The 24,456-nt window shown below is 34.8% G+C and overlaps 1 protein-coding gene across 3 annotated transcripts in view; it reads left to right on the top strand.

Moving 5' to 3' along the window:
- Positions 1-7,799, top strand: part of CADM2 (cell adhesion molecule 2) — a 1,106,513-nt gene extending 1,098,714 nt beyond the window's left edge. For all 3 annotated transcript variants that reach the window (XM_003255142.3, XM_030801642.1, XM_003255141.2), the window contains one exon: positions 31-7,799. In XM_003255142.3, the coding sequence (XP_003255190.1) occupies positions 31-149 (119 nt within the window). In that variant the 3' untranslated portion in view covers positions 150-7,799. The remainder of the gene's footprint in view (positions 1-30) is intronic.
- The last annotated feature ends 16,657 nt before the right edge of the window (positions 7,800-24,456 follow it).

Raw genomic sequence — 24,456 nt, 5'->3', positions numbered from 1 at the left:
GCTAACATATTTTTCTTCCAATATATGCAGGAACGTATTTAACAAATGAAGCTAAAGGAGCTGAAGATGCACCAGATGCTGATACAGCCATTATCAATGCTGAAGGCAGCCAAGTCAATGCTGAAGAGAAAAAAGAGTATTTCATTTAAGATGCAGGCCAAGATTCTGAGTTTTACTACCAGGCTGACTGCTGGAGAAAACTGGCTATCATCTTTCAGAATTCATTTCTACCATCGTCTGCTACCCTTATTAACTCCCATACTGTACTGCTATCAGTAGCCAGTGTATACCAACAATCAGCTGTTGAAAGCATCATTCTTTAATTACTGTACCATCCATAATGCAGGACATTTCTTACTGCCTAAATTTCACACCATTGCTCTTTTAACATACAGTGCTTGAATATACAGCCTTAACAATGTTAATCATCTCCTTGGATCATGATATTGAGTGGTTTTTATACATTAAAAAACGTATGCAGAGTTTTTTCCCCCATTTTTTCCCCTTCAAGTCATAGACCTTATCAGTTTGCCACTGGACAGCTTTCACAAGTAACAGGATTAGGGAAGGACGTAATGTACTTAAGAATAAGTGAAGGTTAGAGGTTTACAATTAATGTTTTCTGCATGTCTGTCTTCAAAGACAACATGCTTTGGAAACATGTCCTAGAAAACATAAAATTAAAAAAAAACACTATAGTGTAGTTTTTGGAATGGTGGAGATTATACTGGTAAAGCTGTATCGATTTGCTATTGAAAGATAGCATTTGATACAGGAGCCATGTGTACCAATTGCAATCATGACATGGTATCTTCTATAATTACATAGATCTTACTATTAGGATATTGTAGCTTCATTTATCAATAAATTATTCCAAATGATTTACTGCTTTTGGAATCACAAAGATTTAATTCATTTCTCTAATTTGATTCTATAATTTATTTGCTTCATAAAGATTCACTTGCCTAAAAAATATTGAAGTATCCATAGGGCACAATTTTCAGAGATTTTAGTATCTGTATATAGTGCATATAATAAATCCAATTAAACATTATTTGATACATATTTAACTTTTTTGGCTGTATGTAATTCAGTCATAAGTAAGCATTTTCTAACCTCCATTATATCCCTTTAGATATTACTTAAACCAATATTATAAGTAGATAACATGTATTAGTATTTTTGTCTGTATGTCCTAGCACTGTTCAACAACAAATTTTTCTAGTTCTTGTTAATTTTTATTTGTTATACAATGGAAGCACAATGTTATAAGGAAAGGTAATTTTAAGCTAACAACCAGTGCACAGCCTCAGGTTTTAAATTACAACCACAGTTGAATAATAACTTAAAAATAAATTTTAGTTTGCTAAAAATTTACAAATTTTCATTTTGCAGTTCCAGAGCTGCTGACCTATGTTGGTTTGCCAAAAAGAAGTGTTTAAGATATGTTTTCTGTATAAATGAACTAATTCTTTATATCAAATTCCTGTCTATGCATTTTGTGAGGTACAAACTGATGAAACAGTGAGTGATAGAGAATTCCTGCCATGCTTTTAACTCCAAAGTGAAAGTCTCTTTCTCTGGATGATTTTAAAATTTTGGTGTATTTAACCATTAAGAAATGCTGTATTCTTAAATATGACACAGTTAATCTAAAGTCTTATTATTTCTTCTAGTAAAATAAAATATTGTTAGATTAGTTCTCATTAAATTTATTATATGCTAAAGAATAAAACTCCAGTTAGATTTTAAAAAATCCCATTTACAAGCATTGCACCTTTAAGAAGAAAACAAATATGACAATATGGTAGCTATACTTGTGATGTCTGACGCATGATGGCCTATGGTTTTAAAAATAGTATTGTGGAATATATTTTGGGGGAATAAGAATGGTTGAGTGCAACATCATGTATTAATATCAAATGAAAGACAAGGGTGCTGTATCTTTGATTATTTATCAGAAAAGTATAAATCTTTTAAGGAAAATGTTAGAATTTTAAAGTTTTTTTTTTGATTGTTGAAGCATTTATCTTGTTGATTTCTTATAAAAGAAAAAGGACGATGTCAGTCAAGCAGCACTTTTTCAGAATATACAGAACATAAATAATATGATGTGGTTGAGTGTTAACATAATAAATCATATACAGTATGACATTTTAAGGAAATAAGTCTGCATTGATGTGATTGCATGCTTGTTTTTACAGTTCACTCCATACCATCTGTGGAAAAATGCAATAATATGTTAATATAGTATGGTAGTTTGAGAGAATCAGGTAGGTGCTACTAGACACATTGAAACTAGAATAGGTTTATAAACTGTTCATATCTTTCAATGCATAATCTTTAGAAAGACTCCACAAAGCAAAATTCATCCTCTTAGTACAAAATGGAAAGGTTCTTATTACAGAAGTAAGTTGTATAAACTGCATCATCAATTACTATTTAAAGCCTAATTTCAGGATGCACTTACAAAATTGCTGCTCTTCATCGATGGCGTATTTACATCCCTCTTCATTTCATCTATATTCTACTTGGCTCCAACAACTAAATTGTTGCCTAAATAACTCAATCATTATTTATAGCACTGTAAAATTAGAAATCCAAAATTGGTTGCATTTCATGATTTTTGACTCTTTTAACCCTTCAGGGTAATATAAAATCTCATTAGAACTCTTATAAAACCAGTTAGCTAAAACAACTAGATTATTACACTAGTTATAAATGCTGGTGTATTATAATTTGTGGGATCTAATTAAATGTTTGCCTGTTAAATATAGTTTGCTTTAAATGAGACACCCTGTTCTGAACTGGAGAAAATAATATCAATGAAGTTACATTTTCATACCTGTAAAAATTATTTAATTTTCAACCAAACAAAAAATAAATTGTAAAAATTATGCTCATTTCTATTCCAACAAGTCAGAAAATAATGACATAATATTTCTAAACGAGAATGATGTCAATTTCATTGTCTGGAATGTGCACACTTGTGTGTGCATAGAGTCAATTTCTGTCTCTTCTAAGTGAGCACAGTAGGTAGGGAACTCAATGGAAGCAGTGTGCACACACACACACCCTTAGTAGAATATGGAGCATTATTCTTTACCAAAAGTAGCTATTCTCTGCCAGTGTACTGTTTACAGTGTAACTTGATTGTCCTCCATCAAAATCAAGTCTAAGCAGCATTTTTCTTTTCTTTTTTATTTTCCATTTTTGCGTGTTCTAGATAGGATTATTATCAAACGTAGGAGGAAAAAGAAATGTTTGTGAGTGCAAGATTAAAGACAGAGCGCATGAGCAGAGTATTGATGGTGTGCGTGTTTGTGTGTGTGTATATGTGTGTGTATAAGAGAGAAAGAGAAATCAAAAAGAGAGAGAAATTTCAACTTGTTTTCTTTTACCAGAGAATCCAAGAAGCAGTTTAAGGAACCTGATATTGGAGTTTAATCTAGAAACTGGATGATCTCATATTGATTCAAGATGCTTAATCTTTCATTGAAACTCCACAATTAAAATAACAAATAGAGAAAGAAAACTAACTTTCCTAAATATGGCAAAGAAACTAACACCTCATTTATTTTTATTTCTTTGTAAAAATATAAATATCTCAATCAAAAGTACAGGCTCATTTGTAATTATGTACTCATGATTGTAACAGCATTGAGATTCCATATAGGCACATGTATAGCAGCTGTTTGACAGTAATGGCTCTTCCATGTAACATAGCAGTTATCGTGTAATTTAGTGCCACTTATTGCAAAGTGTTACCAAGGGGAACATTTCAAATGCCTTTTGTTTTTCTTTGGACATCAAGATAATTTAGTGAACAACAAATATTAAATTTTACATTATGCTTTTTAATTGTGGAGAAAATGCAAAACCTCATGTCTTACTGCAACTTTCCCATGGTATTGCTAATTACTTAGAATCGCTAAAATTGCCCAATATTATTTCCCTTTGCAAATGGTAATCTCTGATAAAACAATACAAAACAAAAAATAACCAGTAATCACAGCCAAATAAATGAAACACCCAATGAGAATTACTGTTGAGTAATGCTTTTTATTAAGTGGCACAAAGTACACACTAAAAACTATGCAAAATATAGGTAACTACAGTGTACGTACATGTAAGTATCTTGTACTTGCTGTGTATGGATGTTGGAAACCCATGTAATTATAATATGCATTTTGAATATTGGGAAAGAGGAAATCTTAGTGTAGATAATAGAATTTGTTTTCAAATATACACTGGCAATATTGAAATATACTCAGTGCAATATCTGCAGTTCTATTGCTGGATACTTAATGCAAAGGGATTTTAAAGAATTCTTCAGCAAGATCCAAGAGGTTGCTAATCTTCACCTCTCACATACTAAAGCGTTCATTAAAAATACAACTAATTCAAGACAAGTTACGTTTTTCTTATTAATGTGACACAGTAACATTTTTATTTGGATTAGTTTTTGGTAGTGTTGCAGAGAAAGAAATAACCTGAGTTTTAAATTTCAAGTCATATCTCATTGAATTGGGAATTCTTCAGTTTTGTTTGAAATGTGTGCATGTTTTCATAGATTGCAGCGCTTTTATTATAAGTACAAATGTATTCAATGAAAGAACATAGGGTAATTTTAATAGTTAAAGTCACTGTATCTTAATGGGAATTTTTAAATATCACTTCTTTTTCTATTCATTTTTTCCCTTTCTCTCTCTATTCTACCCCCAAACAAGCCCTTTGCACTCATACCCTTCCAAAGGCAATGGATTGAAAGTAGCAAGATAATAAAGAGAGTTAAAGGGGACAACGTATAAGAATGGGTTCTAAAATCATCAGCATTTTTTATGTATTGAGATTATTAATATTGAATGCAATAGTTATTGGATATAGCTGGTAAGTTCTCTGCCATGCATACTTACAATAATCCTTCTACCTCTCACTTTTAACATGGGCTATGATACTTCAATATAAATAGAGGAAATAATTATTTACCAGATATCCCAGGAAGCATTCTTACGGAACTGTTATAACAGTGCACTCCCCACCCCCTGGGACGTCTCAAAAGCCAAGTTCTTCAGTGTATTCTATGGTGTATGAATCTGCATTTGTTTTTCCTTTTCTATCATTAGCTTTTCCTAAAGGCAAAATATTATAACTTTATAAGAACAGTCCTTCTCATACCTATTTAATATTTCAATGTTAATATAATTGTATTGATTTTTAAAAATAATTAAAATGGCAACACTTTGCGATCCAATCTGATATTTAATTTTTAAAATGTAACAATTTCTTAAAAATTCATGCTGTGTTTAAAGTAAAAATCATGTATATGAATTATTTTACCAAGTATTATCTGTATGAGACAAATTTAAGTATTTTAAAATTTTCTCCTTATTAATAAATAATCCTCATATAATGCACAGTATTGCCACAAATGCCCACTTCATTTTGTCTACATAGACATATTAAGAATTTTTCAATGATGTAATTTAATTATCCTAAAAGAAATGACAGATTCTTCTGTAGGAAAAAATAAAAACATGAATATCTCAAATTATAATGGTGAATCTCTAAAATATGCTTAAAGTAAGATGTTTCTATGTTATGTGGTTATGTTATCAATAATATTTGGTTGATCGTCACATATTTTATATGCATATATATATCAAGAAGTTATATATATATAACTCAAGAAACTCAAGTTATATATATATCTCAAGAAATGTATGATTATTTTGGAGAGAATGGGCCCAAATGTGAAAAAGATGTTAAAAAAACACAAAAAAAACAAAAAAAAACCCACTATTTTCCCCTATGAAATATACTGTATATTTCAAAAGAAGAAAAGTTAAAAGATATTTGAAGATTGCAGGGGCAAAACAAAAACCTACCAGGGCTCAGCACTTAAGCACTTTTCCCACATCCAGGGTCAAAGCAGCAGTAACTACATGGACTTTTAAGTGCGGTATGAAATGCAACATTACACTTACAAACAGTACTGTCAAACCTCAAATGCTTTCTTTCTTCAGATGCTTTTTCGTGTACATGATGCTAGTAGACACTTTTCTCTTTATATTTACTGATAGTGAAAATCATACGCAATAAAATATTGATGTTTGAAAGCAGTGGTCACCAATTGGTTAAAAAACTATGAAATGTAAACTGAATTGTTATATCTCTATCCTTTTTGCTTTTCTCTGTGTTTTTAATGTATTGAATAAATCTCATAAATAGAAAGAAAAATAATCTAGAAATTTTTCAAAGCTAGTACTCTTTCTCCTTATAAATGTACACAATTTTAATCTTTTTACAAATTTATTTAACTGTACCTACTGTTCTTATTGTAGATTCAATGACGCAGTTAAGTCATCACCCAAGGATTTATGAATTTGAGATTACTGACCTGTTTTCTTCATATTGCATTCACATCAATATTTGTGAATTTGTTGTTTAGCTTTTCATTCACCCAAAAAATATTCCCTCAAGAAAGCTCCATTTTTATCATAAACATTTCAACATAACCAACATTAGAACAAGTCTGCCATGTTAAAAATAATTTAAAGACTTATCTCTGAAAATGGTATCCAGAAACGCAGGTGTTCCCAGTAATGTAGCTTCAAAAATAAAATGTGCTATTTATATGACATGAAATTCATAACTTTTGGAAGGGTATATTTATGACAGCATAAAAAATAAATTCTGTGCTATAAAGAAGATCCAACAAAATTAACCATATAAGCACAGAAAATAGAGAAACACAGTTATTGAATCTACTCTTGTCATTAACATTTTCAAAAAACAAAATGCATATTGTAATATTTGGTACATGACACTTGCATGTTGATATGCCTATATACTTACAAAGTATTCAATGTGTACTTAGCGGCGCTTAAAATATGTCATGTACAACTCTTATAAACATTTTTACAGGGTTCCCATTTGCACTTCATCTTTCAGTAAAGTCTTGTCAGAAAAAAATTGTCTGATAAATATGGAAAAATAAAATTTGAATTTTAGTTATATGTTGGACATTACCGAATTGTCTATTCATTTAGTACATTCTCTTAACCTTGAAAATAGACATTGAAAGATGGAACTTTCTTTTTTCCAGTGACAGGTCATTAAAACGATGGTACAAAACATACTTCTCTATGCCAAACTCATTATTTTGAATTCCTTTTTTTCAACTGCATATATTAGCCATCCATTTCAGTTTTCCTCGACGATGCCCATTTTCCTTGTAAATTTCTAAGTGGAAGTTTTAAAAATTAAGCATCAGTAAAATAAATGTTATCTTATTTGTACAACATTTAATCGTTATTCCTTGGAATATATGAACCATGTAAAGTGATGACTAAGGGTAAAAAAAATGTTGCTGACTTAGGGAAATTTGCTTGAGATTGCCAAAATTTTAAAACTCTGTAAAGGTAATTTTACATTCACTTATGTGTGTTTACTAATGTTGAGTAGGAACAGAAGCAAAAATACCTAAACCTATTTTTTTAACCTTCATACTCTAACCAGTATTATATATTTCAGCTACCTAAGATAATGCAATTAATCATGTATCCAACCTAAGCTTCTGCCAATAAGGATTTCAGATAAGCTTTTAAATTTATGGAGGATTTTCTTTGTGTCTTTGGAAGTTCACTTACCATAAAGTATTTTATAGTCTACTTTAAATAACAGATTTTGTTATACAGGGTAAGCCAAAGGCTGTACAAGATTTAGTGTCACTGGGTCTCATATTTGTGTTAGACCATGAAATATTCCATTAAAATTTATCTGTAAATACAAGGCAAGATTTTGTATCTGGTTTATTTTATTAAATAACATTTTATTTTGTTTTTAATTCACATTTTTCCATTTAATATAAAAAAATGCCCTGCATTACAGGTTAGGAGATTTGACACTGTATCGAAGATCAGATTCAGCACATCTGAAAGAAAATAATGGCATTTGAAGTAAAACATTCATCCACATGTGTTCTTTTTTTAAAAAAAAATTACCCAAAATGCCCACTCTTACGCAGCTTTTCAACTGTATACAAATATGGAACCCATGCTTGCTAGGTGAATCAACTCTGTTTTCATAATGGCAATTCTTATTTTGTTCAAATAATGTATAGAATTGAAGGCACACTAGAAATTCTGGTTCGTACAATTCAGTAAAGGACATTAAGTCTAAGTGTTATTAATAATTGGGTTTTGATGCCTATGAAGGCCCTCATTATATGATAATTCCAGGATAATGCTAATATATAACAATATATACATTTAAACTAAGAAGTTCCAGGAAATGTATGGTTTTTTAAAAATTTCAACCCATACTTCATCTGTTTTGTAAAATTTAAGAATTTTTATCCTCTAGTGTTTTGAAACCTAGAAAACATAGAAATGCATAGAGAAAAGATTAAAGGAGAAAAGCAGTTTCTCAGTTTCATTTCAAATACCACTTAGGCTGCTCTGTGTTACAACACCCTAAGCCTATAATTACGTCATTTAATCAACACATAACTATAGGCTTAGAGTGAGGGTTAGGCTTAAGTTTAGGGAAAAAATAGCACAACTATTGAACACCTATATTGTCATCAGTTCACCTCATGAACTTTACCAAGAGCCTGAGCGTAGTATTTTGTGCCGATACCTCCATAACTTAGTTCTCTAATATAATTAAATTATCCTTCCAAGAATTGTTGTTGTCTTCATATTTAAGCATTCCTATGCTGAATGGGGGAATGGGGAAATTCAGTACTTTAAAAAAATTGTAATTATACAATGCATCTTATGATTTAAGGAAACAAAAAAAATTACAAATGAATGACCTATCTTTCAACTACTGTTTATGATCTGAAGTTTGATATTTTTCTACGTCGATTAAAAAAAGGTCTGACTAATAAGCAAATACTTTACTGTGCTAGAATATATAGGAAATCAAATCACCTTTTTTTTTTTTTTTTGCCGGGGAGGGGAGGGACTGAGTTTCATTTTGTTGCCCCGCAGCCACCTGGGTTCAAGCGATTCTCGTGCCCCACCCTCCTCAGTAACTGGCATTACTGGCATGCGTCCCCATGCCTGGCTAATTTTTTGTATTTTTAGTAGAGACGGGGTTTCACTATATTGGCAGGCTAGTCTCGAATTCCTGGCCTCAAGTGATCCACCTCAGCCTCCCAAAGTGCTGGGATTACAGCTATGAGCCACCGCACCAGGCCAAATCACCTTCTGAAGACTGGCCCAAACAATCACTACAATGGGTACCTTACCGAGAGTCCTAAAAACACACACCTTGTACATTCTACCAAAACCTTCATTCATTTTGTCTTTACTGATCAGAATCCTTACACAGATAGAGGATACATATAATATGAACATATGGGATATTTTACACATACATCGTTACGGAAGTTAGTATACAATAATAATGTAATCTAGGCACCTTTAAACTAATGAAGTATTTCCGGAAAACATCATAACCTTGGAATACTGCAACCATTTACTCTAAAATTTAAAAACATTCAACTAAGTTATATTTCAGAAAAATGTCCTTTTACTTCCGAATTAAAAGAATATCAAGAAGTGAAAATTTTCTCAACGTATTGAGGGATCAAAAAGGAATTGGAAAATTCCTAAGGTAAGGTTTGTATATTTGGCAATTTTGCCAAAGAACAGAACGCATTCCAATATCCTGCCAGAGATCAGAGAAGTTTTAGGGAATGTGTTCTCAGATAGTTAACAAGTCCACAAACTCTGGTGGCTCCGTGACAGGAGGCTTGAGGATCTAATGACTCCAACTGTTTTTTTACTATATAGTCTACCAATTACATATTTAGTTGCTTAAAAAAGTAACTTTTCAAAACTAGATTTGTTTCCATGAAAATATAAACCCATCAACCTTGTACCTCTTGCTATGAATTATTCATTCACCCGCTTCAGGCTATTTTCTGCTCCTAAGCAATGAATAAGATATGTATTGCCTCACATGACCCTGAAGTTCCTTCTATGGCCTGTAGGAACCATACAAGTTATTGGCATTTAAAATCATATTTTGATTACTGGTTTTTCTGCTAATCTGGTAGAATCATAAAATAATTTGACATAAACACAGTACTTTGCTTAGAATTTGGGGCATATTTTAAGTCTAACCATGAACCCTAGGCTAAGAAATTACCACCATGGCCTTGTACCAAAAATCATGTTTCCCATTTCTAGAAACACTCCTCATTGATGTTTGTCCTTCTTTCACCAACCCTTCTTTCACCTACTTGTGGTCTTGGTGTTAAGGTGTTGGAGTATTCCCACCATGTGATTCTCTGCTTCTCCCAAATACCTTTTGTCTTCCGAGAGACATAAACAAAATATCATGTTTCCAATGAAAGACAATTTTGAATAAATCTTTGAAACTCTCACCACATTTTACAAAAAAGGAAATTCAGGCCAAAGGTCACATGGTTATTTAGAGAAAGACACATATTTAAGATATAAAACTAACCACTGAAATAAGTTGTCCTATTATGTAATTTTGTGTCACTGGGAATATAGTTGGATTCTTCCTCTTTAATATTATTCATAGAGCATTATTAGCATCTGTCAGTGGCATAATCTTTATTGCGGGGATCTTAGAGTCACCATTGTCAACATTTGTAAGATTCTGAGCTTCTTTTGGTGTTCTCAGAAGTGAATGATTGAAATAAAATTGAGATATAAATTCTATTTAGTGAGTTATCTGACAGTAGGTAGGAACTGAACTAGAAATTTATTTTTTTTAATGAGGGCGTGTAGAGGAGAAAGAGATAGTTTGGAAACAAGGTAATTTATTGAGGTAGAACTGAAAAACTTTCCACTAAAGCAGTCTTTGGATGCTCCAGGGAAGTGTAAGGATGTTAGGGAGTGCATGGTAAAAATAAGCACATTTTCCCAATTTATTGTACAAATTGATCTGGAGCTTTGGAGGCGAAGCCACTGAAATGCCCCTAGGAATAATCTTGTAGCATGCTACCACCATTGGTGGTCAAACCCATTACTAGCAAACTGAAGGAATAATCACACTTTGGCAAATGTATAAACTTGAATCAGTCACACTTTTTCAAATGTGTAAAGATGAGTTCACTTAAATCCAAATTTATATAGCTCATGGCTGGCTTATATTGAAGATCTTAGGCAGTCCTGTTTCTTATATAGAATGACTTGTTAGTTGAGGCTGTAATCTTACACTTACCATGATGCCTGACTTGATGGGGAAATAACCAGTGGAGCGACACAGGACCCTGAACTCGGAGTGGGACCTCATACCTGGGGCTTAATGCTCGCCAGTGGCCATCTTGAAGTGCTTAAAAATTGTATCTTTGAGTTGGTTTTGTAAGTGAAGTCTGATGGGACAACAGAGCATGTGCTGGAGGCGTCTGCTTATGTTAGTTTCCTTTACATATACGAATATATCGTTTCTTTCACATGTACCTATATATGTATATATGTGTGGTTCTGCCTCTCACCAATTCGCCACCCAGAATAGGTTCTTAGTGACCCTCTTCTCCATTCATACCCAAAGACCACTGTAGCCCAAAGCACTCAGCAGAGGTATAGGGAAATTTAGATCAGGATGTGCTTGCCCCAAGTGTGGATTTGTGGGGCATGCCTGTGATGGTCTGTACAAACTGAGCATCCCTGTGCCCAGGAGAGTTCAACATTAAATAGCCTATATTTACCATGCAAGAAAGAAAATAAATACCATACTAGAAAATGTTTTTTTCTGATCTTTGAACAAAGAGTGTCACATTACATTTGGCACTGGGCCTACCTAGCAAATTATGCAGTTGGCCCTGCTTGCCATTGGAACAATGTAACAGCAGTTTATTGTTTTTGAAATCTTTTGACTAACAATTGAATATCTTAGATGCCTTAATTTAATTGGTGTAGAGTAGCATATGGAATTGTAGTTTATTCCCTTTTTTTAGTTAAACGTGCTGTAAATCTTTCCTTTTATTATTTCAGAAGAGACACACAAGTCATATTACGGTTCAAGATCCTAAGTCCAAAGTTACTAAGGAAATTAACATGCTCATTTTCTCTGTGTTCCAACTTCTGTGAACAATAAAACAACTACAGAAATGAAAGATGGTAACATTCCTTTGAAAATAATCCAAACAACATACATTAAAAAAAAATGGCCAACTACTGTTTTATGTACCTCAGAAAAGGGACTCTTCTAACCATTTCAGTTAATTCCTTAAGGACATCAGTTTAACGTGTTACAGTGTAGGGGTGGGGGGTGCTGAGGTGAAGTCAACAGTATAGCATAAAATGAATAGAGTAATAAATTTACAAATAAACAGTAAAAAGTGATTTATTTGCTCTTTATGATTAAATTGAGAAGCAAGTGGAAATTTATTTTGATTCCATTTCATAGTCTTTGTGTTCTTATGAGATTCTCAGCAATGAATAATTGAAACTATTATCATTGATTTTGTTGAAATGCAAATAGAATTTCACTAATTCCCACCATTAAAACACTTCAATACTTCTCACTACTGATTGAATTATATGTACACATGAATATGTCAAATTTAATCCTGCCTTTCAATCCAATTTAGACATATCATTTCCTTTACTTTCACCCTAGCATCTAGTTTTCTTAAAAATCATGCATTCTGCAAATTCTTCATGTTTCTTCACTTGTTTCTCCATTCATTCGAGAATTTATATTTGCTAGCTATCAAGCCAGTCCTGTGATCTGGAGGTACAATATTGAGTAAATAGAACACTACCCTTCTTTTGTAGAGTATATACTCTAGGGAAGGAAACAGATGTTAGCCAAATATTCTCAAAAGTTAATACATAATTACCAGTTCTAATGAACGCGAAGGACGTGTATAAAATACTGTAAAGGGTGAAAATAAAAAGCCTCCCTTGTGGGTGTGGCACGGTCTGAGGAGGAAGTGCTTGAACTGATACTAGAATAAATCAGTAGGTGTTAACCACGTGAACACAGGAGGAAAATACAGTCAACACAGAGGAAGCAACAAATGTTAGGGGCTGAGGCTTGTTCTGAAAAACAGAGAGGATGCCAGAGCAGAACTACTTCGTCTTTTATCTTATATATCTATCTCATGTCATGATTTCTTATGTCATCAGCATTAAATATTTATTCACTGAAAACTGTAAGCAATGCCCTGTATTGTGGAATATGAGTAAACTATGTAAAAGCAACTATTGACAGGGTCCACTCATAAAAACAGAAATCAATCTGAGTTCTTTTAAGTGTTAGTTATCTAGGTGAGAAAGCAAACATGGGTGATTTACCAGAGATTAGCAACATTAGAAAACTGCTGTCACTCTCTGGCTGGAAAGAGGAAGAGCCCAGAAGCCCTCAGAGCTTGTTTGCTTAGCATACCTAGTGTCTAGTACTAAGTTTAGCTTTTATGTATACGTGTGTGTATGTGTGTGTGTGTGTGTATAAACATATATACATAAACATATATATACATATATACATATACACATAAACATGTATATACATAAACACATAAACATGTATATACATATACACACATAAACATGTATATACATATATATAAACATGTATATACGTATACACACATAAACATGTATATATGTTTATGTATATATGCATACATATATAAATATACAAACACATATATAAACATGTATATACATATATACATACATATGTATATACATATATAAACATGTATATTCATGTATATACATAAACATGTATATACATATACATATATAAACATATATACATAAACATGTATATACATCTATAAACATGTATATACATATATAGATAAACATGTATATACATATATACATAAACTTGTATATACATATATACATAAACTTGTATATACATATATAAACGTGCATATACATATATATAAACACGTATATACAGTATATATATATACATAAACATGTATATGTTGGTTTCTTTTACATATACCTATATATGTATATATAAAAACTCTCATGGTAACAAAGAGGAGAAAGCAGAAGGGAAAGATCCATTCATTCAACTTGTTTAATGCAGATTTATAGAGCAGCAGCCTTTTGCTACACTCAGTACTTGATACTGGATATGTCAAGTGAACAAAATCCAGTTTCTGCTTTCAGGATGCTAATGAAAGAAAAAATGTAAACAAGCAACCCCAATTTACCTTACTAAGGTGCGTATTCGGGTTAAGTTTAGTATGAAATGATAATCACACAGCATCTTGAGAAAACAGAGTAATGTAACACCTAGACAGAGAACAAGAGGATGAGTAGGAGTTCTCCAGGCGAAGAGAGGATTAAGAAGCGGGGGAACATTCCAGGTAGATCGTACAGCATATTCAAGGACAGGGATAAAGCATAAAGAAGATCATGGAGATTTGGGGTTACCGTTTTCACTGAGTGCATTGATTACAAGAAGGATGAAGAGATGGATTCAGAACAGTAAGCAGTGGCTGCATCACGCATTCTTCTCTAAGTCCTATTAAGAATTTTATACTTTGCCCTCAGAAAAACGTGTCACTGAAGTATTTCAAGGGTTAGGAGCGGCAAGGACAATTAGTATCACTGTTTTTCCTTTAATGACAGGGTCCTTCACATCTGCTGAGCAATTTCAAGATTTCAGAAGTAAAAGTATTTGAGTTCTCTACAATTTTGTTGCTTTTATCCTAAGCCAAAGCTGACTCCACCCAAAACACAGATGGAAAAATGTCCCCTCATCAAATTCTGTTTGCCAACTACTCATCAAGATAATTTTATCTTCAGAATATTAGTTTATTTTCTTCAACCACTTATATTTACATAAGTCAATTTTAGCCCCTTTTTGACAAAAACCAAAACCCTTTACAGAAATTATCTTTGCTTAAGTCTGAGAGCATACTTACCAATCCTCAGTATTACTCTATTCTTTGTTGAAATGGTTAAAAATTCCATAAATTGCTAATGTATTTTTATTCAATAGAATATGGTAGAGTATAGGGATATAGCATAAACTGAGATTTCCATTTAAAAGCAGAGATTCTGAATTCTTAAAAATTTAGAAGATGTTCAATAAATATTTGTTGAACGGATGAATTGTCCTTTCAAACTATTTTTTTTATTTCTTAAGGAAGGTGCATTATACATGTTTATGTATATACGCATATCTACATGTTTATCTATATACGCATATATACACGTTTATCTATATATGCATATGCATGTTTATCTATATATGTATATATATATTAGTCGATTTTGAGTTTCTATAAAGGAGTACCTGAGGCTGGGTAATTTTAATACAAAGAAAAGAAGTTTATTTTTGTATTTTTGACTCATTGTCTTATAGACTATAAGAAGCATAGCGATGGCATCCACTTCTAGTGAGGGCTTGAGGAAGCTTCTGCTCATGGCAGAAGGTGAAGGGGGAGCAAGTGTGTCACATGGTGAGCGAGGAAGCAAGAAAGAGAGAGGGAGTTCCTAGACTATTTTTAACAATGAGATCTCACATAAATTCATTACAACAGGGAAGGCACCAAGCCATTCATGAGGGATCTACCTCCATGACCCAGAAACCTCCCGCTAGGCCTCACCTCCAACATTGGGAATCGCATTTCAACATGAGACATGGAAGGGACAAATATCCAAACTATATATCCGATGGTAACTAGTCAGAGGATATTGGATACATTTTGAAGGAAGAGCTGCGTATTTATTTATAACTCTGGAGAGGGAGGAGAAATTTGGGGGAAAGATAACTTTGATTAGATGAGAATGATGGGAGCTAATCCTTTTACATTTTTTACGTAAGGGCTTCATTATAATTAAAACCTTTGCGTTTGAAAGACACTGTAAAAGAAATAACACTAAGTGTTACAATTTGGGAAAACTACTTGCAAAACTACTGATAAAGTTATTTCTTTTTACTTCTCAATAATAAAAAGACAAACTGTATTAAAAATTGACAAAAGATGAACATACTCTTCTCTAGAGAAGATATACAAAAAGTAAATAAGCACATAAAAATGTACTCAAATTCACCGATCTTGAGAAAAAGCAAAATGAAATTATAATGAAATACTATTATACAACCACTGGATAATATCCCACCCCAAAACAGAAAATACAATGTTGAGAATATAAACAAACTGGAACACTCACCTATTGCTGGTGGGCCACTTTAGGAAAAAATTTGGCAATTTCTTATAAAATTAGGCATGAGCTTGTGGTATGACTCAGGAAACCCAAGGCAAAAATATACCCTCCTCAATGAAAACATCTATCTACACAAACAATTATTTATGAATATTTACTGTATTAGTCCATTTTCATGCTGCGGATGAAGACATACCTAATACTGGGAAGAAAAAGAGGTTTAATTGGACTTAAACACTTCCACATGGCTGGGGAGGCCTCAGAATAATGGTGGGAGGTGAACCATTACATGGCGGTGGCAAGAAAAACTGAGGAGGAAGCAAAAGTGGAAACCCCTGATAAACCCATCAGATCCTGTGAGACTTATTCAGTATCACAAGAATAGTACACGAAAGACCAGCCCACATGATTCAAATACCTCCCCCTGGGTCCCTCCTACAACACGTGGGAATTCTGGGAGATACAATGCAAGTTGAGATTTGGGTAGGGACACAGGCAAACCATGTAATTCCATCTCTGACTCCTCCAAATCTCTTATCCTCACATTTCAAAACCAGTCATGCCTTCCCAATGATCTCCCAAAGTCTTAACTCATTTCAGCATTAACCCAAAAATACACAGTCCAAAGTTTCACCTGAGACAATACAAGTCCCTTCTGCCTATCGGCCTGTAAAATCAAAAGCAAGCTAGTTACTTTCTATATACAATGGGGATACAGGTATTGGGTAAATACAGCCACTCCAAATGGGAGAAATTGCCAAAACAAAGGGGTTGCAGATCCTGTGCAAGTCCAAAATCCAGTGGGGCAGTCAAATTTTAAAGCTGCATAATTATCTCCTTTGATCCAGGTCTCACATCTGGGTCACGCTGATGTAAGGGGTGGATTCCCATGGTCTTGGGCAGCTCTGCCTCTGTGGCTTTGCAGGGTACAACCTCCCTCCTGGCTGCTTTCACGATGTGGTGTTGAGTGTCTGTGGCTTTTCCAGGCTCATGGTGCAAGCTGTGAGTGGATCTACTATTCTGGATTCTGAGGACGGTGGCCCTCTTCTCATAGCTCCACTAGACAATGCCTCAGTAAGGATTCTGTGTGGGGGCTCTGATCCCACGTTTCCCTTCTGCACTACCCTAGCAGAGATTCTCCATGAAGGACTCACCCCTGCAGCAAACTCTTGGCTGGGCATCCAGATGTTTCCATCCATCTTTTGAAATCTAGGTGGAGGTTCCCAAACCTCAGTTCTTGACTTCTGTGCACCCACAGGCTCAATACCACATGAAAGCTGCCAAGGCTTGGGGCTTCCACTCTCTAAAGCCACAGCCCAAGCTGTACATTGGCCCCTTTCAGCCACGACTGGAGCAGCTGTGACACAGGGCACCAAGTCCCTCGGCGGCACACAACAGAGGGACTCTAGGCCTGGCTTATGAAACCATTTTTTCCTCCTGGGCCTTGGGGCCTGTGATGGGAGGGGCTGCTGTGCAGGTCTCTGCCAGGGCCTGGATATGTTGTGCTCTTGGTCTTGGGGATTAACAACAGGCTCCTTGCTACTTACGCAAATTTCTGCAGCCGGCTTGAATTCCTCCACAGAAAATGGGTTTTTCTTTTCTATTGCATAGTCAGGATATAAAATTTCCAAACTTTTATGCTCTGCTCCCCTTATAAAACTGAATGCGTTTAACAGTACTTAAGTCACCTTCTGACTTCTTGGCTGCTTAGACATTTCTTCCACCAGATCATCTTCTGCTAAATCATCTTTCTCAAGTTTAAAGTTCCACAAATCTCTAGGGTAGGGGAAAAATGCTGCCAGTCTCTTTGGTAAAACTTAACAAGAGTCACCTTTGCTCCAGTTCCAAACAAGTTCCTCATCTCCAACTGAGATCAACTCAGCCTGGACTTTATTGTCCATATCACTGTCAGCATTTCGGGAAAAGCTATTCAACAATTCTGAAGGAAGTTCCAAACATTGCCACATTTTTCTCTCTTCTTCTGAGCCCTTCAAACTGTTTCAAACTCTGCCTGTTACCCAGTTCCCAAGTTGCTTCTACATTTTCAGGTATCTTTTCAGCAGTGTCCCACTCTACTGGTACCAATTTACTGTATTAGTCCATTTCCATGTTACTAATAAAGACAAACCTGAGACTGGAGAGAAAAAGAGGTTTAATTGCACTTACACTTACAGATGTCTGGGGAGGCCTCAGAATCATGGCAGGAGGCAAGAGGCACTTCTTACATGGCAGCAAGAAAAGAAAATGAGGAGGAAGCAAAAGTAGAAACCCCTGATAAACCCATCAGATCTTGTGAGACTTCTTCACAATCACAAGAATAGAATGGGAAAGACCAGCACACTTGATTCAATTACCTCCCCCTGGGTCCCTCCCACAGCATGTGGGAATTCTGGGAGATACTATTCAAGTTGGGATTTGGGTGGGGACACAGCCAAATCATATCAATTTATAATATCAGCTTTATTCATAATAGTGAACAATGGGATATAACTCAAATGTTCAACTGATAAATGCTTGAATATATATATATAAAATGCTTATATATTATATATAAGCAATACATAATATATACAATGCTTAAAAATATTATTTTTATATATATCCATACAATCAAAACTACTCAATAATAACAATTTAAAAAATGAACTACTGGTACAGAGAAAAAAACATAGATAGGTGGGTATCAGCCAATTTATGTTAAGTATAAGAAGCAGAACTATATGATACCCATTTTATTATTTTATTTATGTGCATTTCTAAAAGAGAGAAAAACCACAAACAGAACACCAGTCACTGCTTTCCCAGGGATGAGGCTGAGGAGAGGAATCACTAAAAGTGGCATAGGGGAACTTTTTGGGGTTATATACAAGGTCTGTATTATAAGTGTTCTTATAGTTACATAACCAATTGCATTTGTCAATACTTGCACATTGCACATATAAAATTGATGAACTTTATTATGATGTAAGTTACATCTCAATGAAGCTGGGTAAAAATATCAGTGATAGTATAGATTATATGATTAATCGTGCTGAGATGATTTTTGTCCATATGGAAAAATGCAACTTTTTTACATCACTCCATATTCAGAAAATAAATTTGGGATGGATTAAAGAGGAGGGGATAATCCTACTGGGGAGACGAAACCAGAAATTTCTTCTATAGTGTTTTATGGAACAAGTTGAAGAGCTGAAAGAGTGGAAGTGAGAGAGAAAGAAAGGAAATAAAAGCTCTGAAGAAAATATGATGACTATATTATCGACATTTTGAGAGCCAATCCAATAGGTATATATTACAGAAACTTTTGCTCTTTTTGTACCTAAAAATAATAAAACATAAATAAATAAAACATTTATTATCAAAGGATAATTGTTGTTAAGGGATAATCAATAATTATGGAATGTTATGCTACAATAAGTAACTATATATTTGTGTAAATTTCTGGGAAAATGTAGACGTACTGGGACAGATTGGAATTTTCAGCAATGACAACAGCAATATTTTCAGTCAAATAATGCATTTTCTTTCAGAGAGGAGTGAGATCTATATTTTCTCCTTTTGAATTTGGGAAGGGGCTTGTGACTGCTCCAACCCACAGAATATGAACAAACCCACACTGTGTGAATTTCAAGGCTGAGTCATATCAAATTCCTCTTGGTACTCTATCTCCTGGAAAACATGCTTTAGAGTCTGGGGATTCATTTAACAATGCCATCTATCTTGAAGCTGCTCTGCTTGGAAACCCACGTAGAAATAAAGAGAGATGCCCAAGGACTCCTAGCCATTCGCGTGTCCAGACAAGTCTTCTCCATCCAGGTACTAGCATGTGAGTAAATGAGATTTCAGATGATTGTGCACCATCGGCCTCAAGTTGCCCTGGGTGACAGAGTGGAGCAGAAACAAGCTGGCCCTCTCAGGCACCAGCCCAGACAACAGATTTGTGAGCAAAACCTGTTTCATACCACTAAGTTTTGGAATTTTCTATACAGCACTAGATATCTAGGACATATGTCTGAAAATAGAAGGTAGATGGAAAATTGAAAAGGGAAAAAGAATCTGTCACACGAAACAGAATAAGCTTAGTTTTGACACCACATTCAGACAACAGTGGACATTTCACGTCTGTATCTTTAGACAACGTGTAAAACGCTGAAAAGGCACCTGGAAAAGAGATCTGGAGGAGTTTTAAATTTTGAAGACATAGCTCAAAAATTATTTCTCTCATGGAGGCATATATGCTGCACCTTTGTGTTTTCAAGGCTCTGATCACTCACTCTTGACTAAGTTCCAGATCATTAGGACAGAGAATCAAACAGAAGTCATAGAGGTTTTTCTTTCCATTTAAAAAATTCTATTTTCTATCATCATCTACTTACTCTGTCAAGCGCATGTCAATAGCATTAATTCTTAATTGTTCTAGGTAAATTTTATTTAGTCTCTGTAACCTCAGAGTAATTATAGTGATGAAATTTAAATTGATACTTGGTGCAACAGCATTGCTTTTTTTCCCTCTTTTTCTGCTACCAAAATAGAAGTTGTTTAAAACAACGTTTGTAAAAAAATTAATTTGGAAAATGTAATTCAACAAGTAATTGCTGAAGACCTGCTAGAACAGAAGCTATCCTGCAAACATTCATGAGAAATAAAAAGATGCTTTCCCTATAGACATAGATATCTTGTAGAGAAGGTAAGACACTTCAACATAAAAAACGGCATTCTTTAAATACATAAATTATGGAAAATTATATGGTAAATGGCACAATAACATAAAAATTCAAAATGATAATATTTGGCTGTTGAGGAAATGGAAGAGAATTTTCCATGATATCAGGCTATATGTATTGACACTTCGTTGATCGACCAAAATGATATTTTAGATTAAAATAAACAGCCTGGACACATGCATAAACTTGAAGAACCACAGAGTATAACTGGAGACACTATGTAATTTAGTTTACTTAGATAAATACATGTATTGCAAGGTAAGAATATTGGATTTTATCTTTTAACAAAATTGCTTTTGATAGTTTGAATATAGATTTGGTATGGTAAAACATTATATTTTAGAAAGTTATACTTTTATGTTAAGTATAAATCAATCTGAAATTTGGAATATAAATTCAGTAGTAAGGTATGTATTTTTATGAATATAGGTAGTATGTGATATGCTTTGGTTTAAGATGGTGGGGCAATCTTGTCATTTCTTAACTGGAACCAGTAACAATAAAAATGACAATAAGTAGAAACAACAATAAAAAAAAACTTAAGAAAACAAACTTTATTTTAGCCAGAATAGGGAGTCACCTATACTTCCAATCTCAATAGGTGAACAGATAGATGGGTTGAAAGAGTATGGCAGACTTTGGCCAGATGCAATAAGGAACTAGATTTTCTAAACTATATGCCACAGACCAAAAAGTAAAACCAACTTATTTTGAACAGCAGATCAGAGTATAAAAGCTGGTTGTAGTAACCTCCTGAACTTTGATTGACAATAGTTGTGTTAAAGCAGAAGCTGGAAATTATGCAGACATTCCATCACAGCAAAAGCTACTCTGTCATGTGACAGGTTAGAGGAGAAACTATGGATTGCAATCCGCCTTGCTGCTGCCAATATTTGTCAGCTGAAGTTAAGTAAAGTAACTTAATTATATCACACACACACAGACAACACATACGCGCACACACACATACGCGCTCATGCACACACACACGTATCCTCACCCTGGGGAGTCATTTTGCCTTTCTAAACATATTTACTTTGTTCCTTGTAATGATATTCTGCTTTTTGTTTTGTTTTGTTTTGTTTTTTGTCTTTGTTTTTCATTTATATTCTCTATTTCCCAGGTAAAAGTGAATATCTCTTGGCTTCATAGGTAAGAACGAGAGTCTGGCTCCCCCAAACCCTATCTCCTATGCATAGTTATTTGTTTAGGAATGAAATTGTCACCCAACACAACGAGTAAAACTGAATTTCAGAGATTTTGGAAGTAAAAGCTAGTAAGTGAAATACTTTCTTTTCTTTTCTCTTTTTAAAAATTTGTCAGTTTGAATTTTTATGATTTCCACATATCAGATATTCAACTTCTGACTCTTAATAAAACAAGACTTATTTTTCTCTTGTAACTACTATAACAAGGAAGAAAGCAAGGCCAGAGCAGACACAGTCATTAAAAGACACAGGAACCCAGGTATTCATTCTCTGTTTTTCCTGTTATGCAGTCATGCCCACAAAATGGCGGCTCCCCTGCTGGCAAAAACAGGTTGAAGGTTAAGGAGCTATGACAGTGGCCCGCTCAGTATTTCAGTTATTTTGGAAAAATAATATTGTATTAGCCTGTTTTTATGCTGCTAATAAAGACATACCTGAGACTGGGTAATTTATAAAGAAAAGGAGGTTTAATGGACTCAGTTACACATAGTTGGAGAGGCCTCACAGTCATAATAGAAAGCGAAGGAGAAGCTAAGTGACATTTTATGTGGTGGCAGGCAAGAAAGCATGTGCAGGGGAACTCCCCTTCATAAAACCTTTGAATTTCATGAGGCGTATTCAATATCACTAGAACAGCATGATAAGGGCCAATCCCCAGGATTCAATTATCTCCCACCAGGTCACACCCATGACATATAGGGATTATGGGAGCTACAATTTAACATGAGATTTGAGTGGGGAAAAAACCTAACTATATTATTCCTCCCCTGCCTCCTCCTAAATCTCATATCTTCACATTTCAAAACCAATCATGCCTTCCTGACAGTCCCTCAAAGTCTTAACTCATTTCAACATTGACTCAAAAGCCCACAGGCCATGTCTCATCTGAGGCAGGGCCAGTCCCTTCTGCCTATGAGCCTGTAAAATCAAAAGCAAGTTAGTTACTTTCTAGATACAATAGGGGTACAGGCATTGGGTAAATACACTCCTTCCAAATGGGAGATATTGGCCAAAACAAAAGGGCTAAAGGCCTCATGCAAGTCCAAAATCCAGCAGGCCAGTCAAATCTGAAAGCTCCAAAATGACCTCCTTTGACTCCATGTCTCACATCCAGGTCACACTGATGCAGTAGTTGGGTTCCCATGGTCTTGGCCAGCTCTGCTCCTGTGGCTTTGCAGGGTAAAGCCCTTTCCCTCATTGCCTTCATGTGCTGGTGTTGAGTGTCTACAGCTTTTCCAGGCACACAGTGCAAGCTGTCAGTGGGTAGGCTATTCTGGGGTCTGGATGACAGTGGTCCTCTTCACACAGCTTTACTAGGCAGTGCCCCCAGACTCTGTGTGGGGGCTCCCACTGCACAGTTCCCTTCTGCACTGCCCTAGCAGAGGTTCTCCATGAGGGTTCTGCCCCTGCAGCACACCTCTGCCTGGGCATCCAAGCATTTCTATACGCCCTTTGAAATCTAGGTGGAGATTTCCAAACCTCAATTCTTGACTTTTGTGCATCCACAGGCCCAATACTATGTGTAAGCCACCAAGGCTTGAGGCTTGCACCCTCTGAAACTATGGCCTGAGCTGTAACTTGATTTCTTTTAGCCATAGCTGGAGCACCTGGAAATCAGGGAACAAAGTCCCCAGGGTGCACAGACCAGGGGGGCCCTGGGCCCAGCCTGTGAAACCATTTTTTGCTCCTGGGCTTCCAGGCCTGTGATAGGAAGGGCTGCTCTGAAGGTCTCTGACATGTCCTGGAGATATTTTCCCCATTGTTTTGGTGATTAACATCTGGCTCCTCATTACTTATTCAAATTTCTGCACCCTCTTGAATTTATTCTTAGAAAATGAGTTTTTCTATTCTATTGCATTATCAGGCTGCAAATTTTTTGAACTTTTATGCTCTGCTTCCCTTTTAAACATAAGTTCCAATTCTAAAATGTATCTTTGTGAAAACATAAAACTGAATGCTTTTAACAGTGCCCAAGTCACATCTTGAATGCTTTGCTACTTAGAAATTTCTTCTGCTGGATACCCTAAATTATCTCTTTCCAGCTCAAAGTTCCGTAAATCTCTAGGGTAGGGGAAAAATGTCATCAGTCTCTTTGCTAAAACATAGCAAGAGTCACCTTTTATCCCAGTTCCCACCAAGTTACTTATCCCCATCTGCGACCACCTCAACCTGGACTTCATTGTCCATATCACTATCAGCATTTTGGTTAAAACCATTCAACAAGTCTCCAGGAAGTTCCAAATTTTCCCACATCTTTCTATTCTCTTCTGAGTCCTCCAAACTGTTCCAATCTCTGCCTGTCACCCAGCCCCAAAGTCACTTCCACGTTTTCAGGTATCTTTACAGCAGAACCCCACTGCCTGGCAGTAATTTACTATACTAGTT

Source organism: Nomascus leucogenys, chromosome 21 (genome assembly GCF_006542625.1).
Source record: "Nomascus leucogenys isolate Asia chromosome 21, Asia_NLE_v1, whole genome shotgun sequence".
In the NCBI taxonomy this organism is placed as follows: Eukaryota; Metazoa; Chordata; class Mammalia; order Primates; family Hylobatidae; genus Nomascus; species Nomascus leucogenys.
Note: the sequence above shows the minus strand (reverse complement) of the source record. Positions and strands in the feature narration are given on the sequence as shown.